The 9,193-nt window shown below is 56.4% G+C and overlaps 1 protein-coding gene across 3 annotated transcripts; it reads right to left on the bottom strand.

The window, feature by feature from the left end:
• Nucleotides 1-1,913: 1,913 nt before the first annotated feature.
• On the bottom strand, nt 1,914-8,872 carry BMP4 (bone morphogenetic protein 4). Of its 3 annotated transcripts, none has more exons than XM_087448512.1 (4): nt 8,800-8,872; nt 5,421-5,545; nt 3,991-4,317; nt 1,914-3,019 (listed from the first exon to the last, which is right to left on the bottom strand). In XM_087448512.1, exons 1-4 carry the CDS (start codon nt 8,859-8,861, stop codon nt 2,163-2,165), a joined length of 1,371 nt encoding a protein of 456 aa, XP_087304638.1. In that variant the 5' UTR covers nt 8,862-8,872; the 3' UTR covers nt 1,914-2,162. The 3 variants fall into 3 exon arrangements, with proteins under 3 accessions (XP_087304638.1, XP_087304639.1, XP_004426221.1); XM_087448513.1 differs by lacking the exon at nt 8,800-8,872 and adding an exon at nt 8,590-8,714; XM_004426164.3 differs by lacking the exon at nt 8,800-8,872 and having other exon boundaries at nt 3,991-4,370.
• Nucleotides 8,873-9,193: the final 321 nt, after the last annotated feature.

Below are 9,193 nucleotides of genomic sequence, written 5' to 3'. Positions count from 1 at the left end.
TTCCTTTTCAATGACATGGACATTTCAGAAAGTTGCTGGAAATCGGGCAAAACAAACCAGGCCACCCGAGGGGAACCTCAGGGGTTCCCCTAAATGATTCATTCGACCTCCATACCATTAATCAACCAGCGACCTGGGGGGCGCTGGGGGTAGCATCTCCCTTTGCGGAGAGGTTTGGAGGGACTGTGGAGTCTTGCTGCCTTCGCCTGGGGCTCTGATCTCCTCTCTCCACCTGCACTCTCCAGGGAGCTGGGGCTTTGGCAACCACTCCACTTCTATTTTTATTGGTTTCCACTAAGCTGCTCCTTTTGGAGGATTGTAGGACTTCAGTAATTAAAAACAAAACTGAATCCTGCTTCACCCACTCCACACCCAAGAGCCCGTGGAAGAGCGTGTGCGCATGAACACACCACCACCACTCCTGTCCCCCCTTCCCACGGGGTATGCCCTCCTAGCAGCCACACCACCAGGGCTGTACAGAGACGCTGCTTCTGCCCCAAGCCTGTGCAGAAAACATGCACATATAAGAAATGAGCAGGCTAAAGTGCCAGGGCTTAATCTAGTTGCTGGTGGCAAATAAGAAAAAGCAAAGATCTCTCCTCAGGTCCTCTTAGCTCCTATATCCATGTCATTCCAGAAGGCCATTTCTCTGCCTTGCTGGCAGCTGTTAACTGCGAGAGGCTGCTCACACACATTAGCATTTTTCTTTTTTACTTTGCCCAAAAATTGAGCTTTCTCCTTGAAGAAACCCTGGCTCAGAACATCACCTCCTCCAAGTAGGCCACTTTCTGCCCAGCTCCAGGGAAGTGGGGTGCAGCCCAGAGAGGCAAGGAGAGTTGGCATTTGACTTGAGAGATTCTATATAGTGGAAGGCTTTCCTGGTGCCTACTGAGAAATTCTGACCCTTCAGTATCTGATCCTATCACCACCCCCCAACCCTGCCCGCCTATTTTGAACTTGATGAAGGCCTTCCTATGTGGAATAGGAGATGAGGGAAAAAAGTCAAGAAACACTGGAGAATTCCACCAGAGGTATATTAAAATCGTGGCCACCAAACTTTTTGAAGGTAAGGCACATTATTTGTTTTATTGGATAAAACCCACTTCTCAAAACAAAAAAAAACCCCTCCTGTTAAAAGAAAACACACATGTACACATATGTTAATATGTGAGTGTGCAAATTAGTTTTGGTTTGAAAATACAGCATTGGTGCCTATACTAACTGGAAACTCGGTGCAGAGGTGGGAATCATTTCCCTAGAGTAGACACTCTTATCTGTCACAATGAGCTGGGACATACCTCTAACAGGTGAGCAAAAACAGAAGACTTATGAGGAGCCCAAAACTGAGTCTATAATCTGGCCTACTTCTTTCATCCCACTGTTTCTCCAAGGCATGTGACATCCAGATGGGAGAGGATGCTGCATTCTTGTTAACATTAAATAGAAATGGAAAACAATTCATCCTGGTGATTACCATCTTTCTACCATCAGTTTACTTCCTGTCCCTCTAACTTAACCACCTCCAGTTACCACCCTCTGACTTCCGTCCTGCTCCCAGCCCCACCTCAACAGGAAAAGAATCACATTCAAAATAGATGGGGCAGGGGCCGGCCCGGTGGGTGGTGTAGCCGTTAAGTTCACACAATTGGCTTCTGCAGCCCAGGATTCACAGGTTCAGATCCCCGGCATGGACCTACACACCTCTCATCAAGCCATGCTGTGGTGGCATCCCACATACAAAACAGAGGAAGATGGACACAGATGTTAGCTCAGGGACAATCTTCCTCAGCAAAAAGAGGAAGATTGGCAACAGATGTTAGCTCAGGGCCAATCTTCCTCACACACACAAAAAAGAAAGAGATGGGGCAGAAGGAATAGAGAAAAGGTTAAAGAGAAAAAGAACACAGTTTACCTTTAAAATAATGACTCATTTTATTTTTTCTTTTAATACGTAGTTATAAATATATTTTGTCAAAATATAGGATCAATATGGTCAAAACATTTGCACGTAAAGTCATAAATAAGGTCAAGGTGAATGTTTAGGGTTTTTTTCCTTTTTTTTTTTAAAGATAGAAGTCCAGCTATAAGGAAGCAGTCTATGTTTTGTGTGGGTGAGTGGATGGGAATGTGTGTGTGTGTGTGTCCCCAAGGACTGCCTAATCTCAGCGGCACCCACATCCCTCTACTACCATCTCCTGATAATTTTTTAGTACCACCTTGTCATACTCATCCAGGTACAGCATGGAGATGGCGCTCAGTTCGGTGGGAACACAGCAGGCTTTGGGGATACTGGAATTGACAGAGTTGACCAGGGTCTGCACAATGGCATGGTTGGTTGAGTTGAGGTGGTCAGCCAGTGGAAAGGGGCAGTCCCCATGGCAGTAGAAGGCTTGGTAGCCTGGTGGGGCCACAATCCAGTCATTCCAGCCCACGTCGCTGAAGTCCACATAGAGCGAGTGGCGCCGACAGTTCTTATTCTTCTTCCGGGACCGCTGTGGGTGATGCTTGGGGCTACGCTTAGCCCTCTGGCGTCGGGTCAAGGCATGTCCCCGGCCATCATGGCCAAAGGTGACCAGGAGGGGCCGGAGCTGGGCCCAATCCCCACTCCCTTGAGGTAACGATCGGCTAATCCTGACATGCCGGCCCTGGCGGGTCCGTGTCTGATGGAGGTGAGTCACCTCGACGGCCAGCCCATAGTTGGGCTGCTTCTCCTGGGTCCAGCGCAGGACCGCAGGGCTCACATCAAAAGTTTCCCACCGTGTCACATTGTGGTGGACCAGTCTTGTGTCCAGTAGTCGTGTGATGAGGCGCCCAGGCACCATTTCTGCTAGGGGCTTCATAACCTCATAAATGTTTATTCGGTGGAAGCCCTGCTCCCAGTCAGGGCCCTGGTCCACCTGCTCCCGGAAGAGTCGGAGCTCTGCGGATGAGATCACCTCATTCTCTGGGATGCTGCTGAGGTTAAAGAGGAAACGAAAAGCAGAGTTTTCGCTGGTCCCTGGGATGTTCTCCAGATGTTCTAGGCACAGTTGGGGAGGAAAAGAAAAAGGGAAAAGAAAAAAAAAAGCACATGAACTTTTTTGAGAGACTGAAAAGTAAGAAATAGCTCAGAGTTGGGTGATGAGTGGTGAATCCTGCTTATATGGTAGAAGCCTATTTTGGGGAAATAAGCATACCTTTAATTTGAAGGAGCAGATAAATGGGGCAGCTGGCTGACCAGTGAAACTTAGCTAGCATTCCACAAGCACCCAAGACAGAAAGTGTCTCCCAGTCTCCTTTACATGTCTAATAATTTCCATGTGTCGACTCCTAACTCCACCACCATCAGACCCCCCTTTTAAAGCCCTCTTGGCTTTGTGTACACAGTTTTCTTTACAAGAGGTTGTAAAGAGAGAGAGGGGCCCACAGAGCAGAGGCAGGCGGAAATGCACACCACCACCCTCATCCTCTTCTTCCACTCGGGAGCATGTTGCTAAACATTTCCCCAGTGATCTTGGAAACACAGAGCCGCCTTGTTGATCATGTTACAGAGGGGAAAACAAATTCCAACACAGTAATGATGCTGGTGGATTAATAACTCAGATTTACTTTGGAAAAGAAACATCCGCTAGGAAACATTCAGATCGGATTACAAGGCCCCTATTGAATAAAGCTGACAAACACACAGCTGTAATATTAAATTCAGTAGGTGCTTTGAAAAAAACAGGCAGAAAACCCCTTGGCAGAAAAGGCTTTGATATAGCAAAAACACACCGCTGGGGCTAGCCCACCTCCGAGTGGTGTCATTCCCCTTCCGAGGAACCCCTCCCCTCTGTCTCCAAAAAGTAAATTCAGCCACAGTTCTGGAAATTCTCTGAGGCAAGCAGCTCTGTCCCCAGCCTCCTGGATGTGGGGCTTTGATGTAACCTGACCTCCCTCCCCCAGGGCTTCCACTGCCCCACTGCCGGCCCTCCCGGCCCTCCCCCGCCCAGACTCAGGGCAGGGACTGACCTTCGTGGTGGAAACTTCTCACGGTGTTGGCCCGACTGGCGGGGCGCTCAGGGTACTCCAGGCCGATGCTGTGGATCTGCTCTTCCTCCGCCTCCTCCCCAGACTGGAGCCGGTAGAGATCCCGCATGTAATCCGGGATGACGGCGCTCCTGCTAGGCTGCGGGCGGCGGCGCAGCCCGAACATCTGCAGAAGTGTGGCCTCGAAGTCCCGCAGGAGCTCATGGCTCTGCCCTGAGCGGCGTCCTCCCGCGTGGCCCTGAATCTCGGCGACTTTTTTCTTCCCGGTCTCTGGTATCAAACTAGCATGGCTCGCGCCTCCTAGCAGGACTTGGCATAATAAAACGACCATCAGCATTCGGTTACCAGGAATCATGGTGTCTCTGGGGAGGGGGAGGAGGTGGAAGGTTAAAAAATAAATAAACACCAATAACTAGAGAGAAACAGAGATGTTTCTGCATATGCATAGAGGGCCAGAGATGGAAGGTCAAGATGCAAAACAGGTCAGAAGGATCAAGTTGGTGTCTTCTCCCTCACACACCCCCAGCGCCATCAGCTGCGGCCTGAAAGTAGGAATTGCCCTGTAATTACTTGGTCTAACTTGTTTACAGTCAAATAACCCCAAATCAGATAGCCTCCATCCTGTTAATCTTTTTTTGTCCCAACTGCTATCTGAACCATGATCTCAGCTTGGCTTCTTCAAGGATAAACAGTTAACATTGAGGGGGTAAAAAAGAGTGGGGAGGGAGAATTAAAATGCCATTGCTCTCCACTTCAGACCTTCAGCCTCTCCCCCTCTTCCTCCACCCCCCTTCCTCCGAGGCCAACTTCCACAACTTCCAGCTGGTTCAGGGCAGGAGGGAGGAAAAGAGGAGCAGGGGCAGGGGGAAGGCAATGGGCGGCAGGGTCCAGAGGCCGAGGCAGACATCGTGGTCTGGGAGCTGAACGAGTAGCTTGACAGTTTGTTTTACTGTGGCTGATGAGTTTGATATGCCAGCAAAAAAGCATCTGATGGCGCCCGCTCGCTCACTCCCAAGGATAGGGGGGATGATTCCGGTAGCAACCTGTGAGTTTTGACAAGCAGCTGGGAAAGCGCCACGGGGGCACTGGGCGCTCCCCAGTCAGGCCGGGGTAGGGGGTAGCCCATAAGGTACAACCCCGGGCTGCAGACCTTTCATCTCTTGAGCCCCTGCTCGCTCCCTTTTCTCGCGATGCACCGGATCTGAGAGTGCGAGCGGGAGCCAGCAGCACTTTAAACAGAACCGGTATGCTCAGAGCTCCAAGCTGCCCCGCCAAGAAGAAAGCAACAGCGCTGCCAGAAAGCGGAGTGTGGACTTTGGAAGGAACGTCCTAAGGGAGGGACACAAGGCGAGCAGGGGTGGGGAGGGCAGAGTGAATTCCTGGGAGGGGGGAAGAAAGAGATGTCTACTCACTGACAGAAAACAAGGCATATAATAACAGTCCATGATTCTTGACAGCCAATCTTGAACAAACTTGCTGGAAAGGCTCAGAGGAGCTGCGGCAGCGCGTTGCTCTGGATGGCACTACGGAATGGCTCCTAAAATGAATATTTGAATATAATGAGACTCTGGCGCAGACTGGCTCTGTTTTTCTTCCAGCCCCTCCGAGTCACGTGCGCGGAGGCCCCGCCCCGTGCACGGAGGAGCCGCCCTCCCCGCGGCCGCCGGCGAAAGGGCCCGCGCGCCCTGCCCCCGCGGCCCCGCCCCTCCGGGAGAGGCCAACCTCCGCGCCTGCCGCCGAGCCGCCGGCGGCCCAGGGGAGCTCCCGGCGGCGCTTGGCCCGAGCCCTCGGCCGGCCCCCGGGCGCCGCTCGCGGAGGACATGGTCCTCGCCTCTGCATGGGCGTTCGGCGAGTCGGGCCCGGCCCCCGCGCCGGCGGCCTGAAGCCGGAGGATCTGGGGCGCTCTATAGGGGCTGCGCCTTCCAGCGCGAACTCGGCTCAAGTGGGGCCGGGAGTAGGGGCGGCGGAGCTTCAGCCGCTCATAGCCTCACCTCCGAGGGGCACTTAAAAAGGAAAGCCCTGCAGGACACAGCCGCGCGTGCACTCCGCCACTTCCTCCCCAGGGTCTCCGCCAGGGCTCCCAGCGACAGCCAGTCCCCCCGGCGAACGCCTGCGAGCGCTCAGACGCACTGGGCAGCCGCTTAAGCTGCCAGCCAAGAGCTGGGGACCCTGTCACGCGCGGGGTCGGAGGGGGAGGTAGTCAGGCGGTGACCCGGGTGCGAAAGCGGGGAGGGAGCGGCCGCTAGACTCTTTTCTCCGGTTCCTTCGCGGGGAGAATCTCCGCACCGCGTCGGGCGCGGCGTCCCCCCGGGCAAAGCAAATCCCCAGAGCGAGCGGCCGGCGGGGCCCTTCGCGGCGGAGGGGCGGACGCCGGCGCTCACGGCTCCGGCCGGCTCGAAAGGAGGCGTCGCCACGGAGAGGGCGCATCACATGTTTCAGGTCTTAATGTCGCCGAGGTTTTACAACTCCCGACCCGGCGCGGAAAGGAAATCCCACCACGTTCCCAGGAGTCGAGAAGACCGTGAACAGCTTTCGGCCTTCGCTCGACCTCTGCGTCTGCGTCTCTCTCTCCAGCTTGTCTTATTTTTTAACCCCCCACGCCTCCCCCCGCCACTTCCTTCCCCCTCCCTTCCTCCTTTGCACCAGCTGCAGAGTCGCAGCAAACATTTCCTCAAGAATTTTACCAACCCACAGCTCAAGGAATTACTGGGATGTCCTGACTAACCGAAGATGCTGCGTGCGTGTGTCGCTTAGCACAGGGGCCTTTTCGAAACCCTGACCCGCGACACTCTGCGTCAGCCCAGGCCCGCCCCGGGGTCCCGAGTCTCACGTCTCCCGCTCCCAAGCCCCCTGCATCCGCCTCCTCTTCCTGAGGTTCCCGGTTCCTGCCTTGGGTCGCTTCGGAGATCGAGAGCTCAGGTCTCCCGCCTCACTTCCCCCACAAACGTGGTTTTCTTCCTGGGGCCACGCGCGGGAAGTCTTTGAGGAAGAGTAAAGAATCAAGCGCTCAGCCCTCCCTCCCGCCGCGGCTGTCCGGCGCCGCCCGACTCCGCGGCCGGGGTGGAGCCCGCGGGCGCCCCTGCGCGACCGTCCGCGCCCGGCCGGAGCCGCGCCGCGTGTGGAGCGGCCCTAGGTTTTCCGCTCCCGCGCCACCGCTGGGGCTGACTGAGAAAGGGTTGGGGAGAGCAGAGTTTTTTTGAGACGCCTGGAACCCTAAAAAAGCCTCGTGGGAGGAGCTCCAGAAATGGGAAAAGCAGATGGAGAAGGGCCGGTCCCCGCGGCGAAGGGACAGTGGAAGGGGCGGGCGCCCAGGATCCCAGACGAGCCCCGGCTCCCAGGAATGTCCTCGGACTGCGGCGGGAGCGCGCGCTGCGGAAACCCAGGGGCTGCGGAAGAGCGGGGTGTATTTCAATTTCGGATTCAGAAGAATTCGTCTCTAATCAAGTTTTTTCCCCAATTTTTGTTTTAATTAAAAAAGATAAAAGCCGAAAAGAACTTTCGTCTCCAGAACTTTTTCTTGGGGGGCGGGGATGCAGCTCGTGGCGATTGTCCTTTGCTTCCCTGCCCGAGTCTTCTCCCAACGTCGACGTGTGTTCAGAGGTAGCCTCAGTTTACCAAGTCTATGTCTTTTGATGTTTTAACGGCTCACAAAGCCTTCAGCCCACAAACCGCAATTCTCACAAACCACCCACCTAAGCGGTGCCCAAGAGGCGTCTGAGGCCGCGGGCCCAACTCCCACGGGGAGAGGTCCGCAGCGACCCGGGGATCCCGGGACGCTGTCCCGTTGGCTCCGGGCCGGGAGGGCCAGTAAGAGCCGCCCGTCCGCCGCGCTTCTCGCCACCAACTCCCCATGGGACACGACACTGCAGGAAAACGCGTCCCTGGAGCGCCTGGCACCACGGCCATCGTCTCTACGGACCCCACACCATGAAATGATAGAGGAGAGGCTCCTTGGATGCTGCAAGTCTACGAAAATAGCTCGTGGAGGAGGCGCGTGGTGCAGCGACAGGTAGCTAGCTCTCCGGGGGCTCCCGCCGGCTGGGGGCCGGGTCGGTGACACTCCCCTCGACGCAGCCCCTCCGGCGGCGCGCACGCTCCAGAGGCGGCAAACCTGCGCTCCCCCCCGCAGAACCAGCCTCGCTTAGATGTTCTTTCTCCAGCCGGCTGCCCCTGAGGCCCCTGACGCTCTCCGGACCTCAGAGCCGACACTCTCCTTTCTCTCCGAGCCCTTCCCACCCCAGGATCGGAAACGCTAGTCCACCGGCAGCGTGTTACGCTCAAGACCCCACAGTCTTTCCCAACGACCCCCCGCTAAAGGCTTCTCTTCTTCCCTCCTCTCCTGCCCCGAACCGACCAAGGAGGGAAATCGCCCGGGCCGCCGGACGGAGCCACTGGCCTGGGAAGAGGCCGTGGCAGATATGGAAGTGCCTTTCAGTGCCAGCATCTCCACCTCTAGCAGCACTGTTGGAAAAAAATAGGCCACCTTGTGCCACGGCCACAGCCTGAGACCCCTGCTTCTCCCCCCAAGGATGCGCCTCGGCCCCCTCTGCCCGGCGCCCCTCGCCAGGGAGCCTTGCTCACCATAGGTCCCGGCAGTAGCGGGCTCGCCAGCAGCAGCTCCTGGGGACCTCTGAATGGCTGCAGTGAACCTGGGCGAGGGCCGAGGACTGGGGCGCTGCGGGCTCGAGACGGCGCGGACGCGAATCCCATCAAGGAAAGAGGCGAGACGCTCGGCTCGGAGCAGCGGCGGCGTCTCAGGCCCGCGTCTCTCGGCTCCAATGCCAAACTCACCTAGCTTCCGGGCCGGGCTGCGCTCTCCGTCCCTCCCTCCCTCCTCCTCTGCCCTCTTCCATCGTCTTCGTCCTCTTTCCCTCTCTCGCTTTCTTTCTTTCCTTCCTCCTCCTCTTCCCCGGCAGCCCCTCCTTTCTTCCCTCCTCCCTTGCTCGCCTCCCTTTCTGCGACGGGAGCCCCGCCCACATCCTCCCATCCAGCCGCCGGGCCTCGCCTCGAAGGCCTGGGTCCCGGAAGCCCGGGCAGCGCTGGAGTCCGCAGCTGCCGCCCGGGCTGGGACGCCGCTGCCTCCAGCTCAGGGAAGCGGCCGGGGCTCACCTGGGGACCACGTGCAGAGAGGTACTAGAAAGCATGCACCGACTAGTCGCCGTACCTTCCAAAAATACCCATGGGA

This window comes from Ceratotherium simum, chromosome 24, assembly GCF_057802395.1.
Source record: "Ceratotherium simum simum isolate JZ-2026a chromosome 24, ASM5780239v1, whole genome shotgun sequence".
NCBI lineage: Eukaryota > Metazoa > Chordata > Mammalia > Perissodactyla > Rhinocerotidae > Ceratotherium > Ceratotherium simum.
Note: the sequence above shows the minus strand (reverse complement) of the source record. Positions and strands in the feature narration are given on the sequence as shown.

Excerpts from the sequence above, each read along its gene's own strand:
- BMP4 (XM_087448512.1), bottom strand. The coding sequence starts at position 8,861 with ATGGAAGAGGGCAGAGGAGGAGGGAGGGAGGGACGGAGAGCGCAGCCC. Across the intron at positions 4,318-5,420 it reads ATATGCCTTGTTTTCTGTCA|TCCTGCTAGGAGGCGCGAGC; the intron begins GTGAGTAGACAT and ends TATTATGCCAAG. Across the intron at positions 3,020-3,990 it reads GAGAAGTTTCCACCACGAAG|AACATCTGGAGAACATCCCA; the intron begins GTCAGTCCCTGC and ends AACTGTGCCTAG.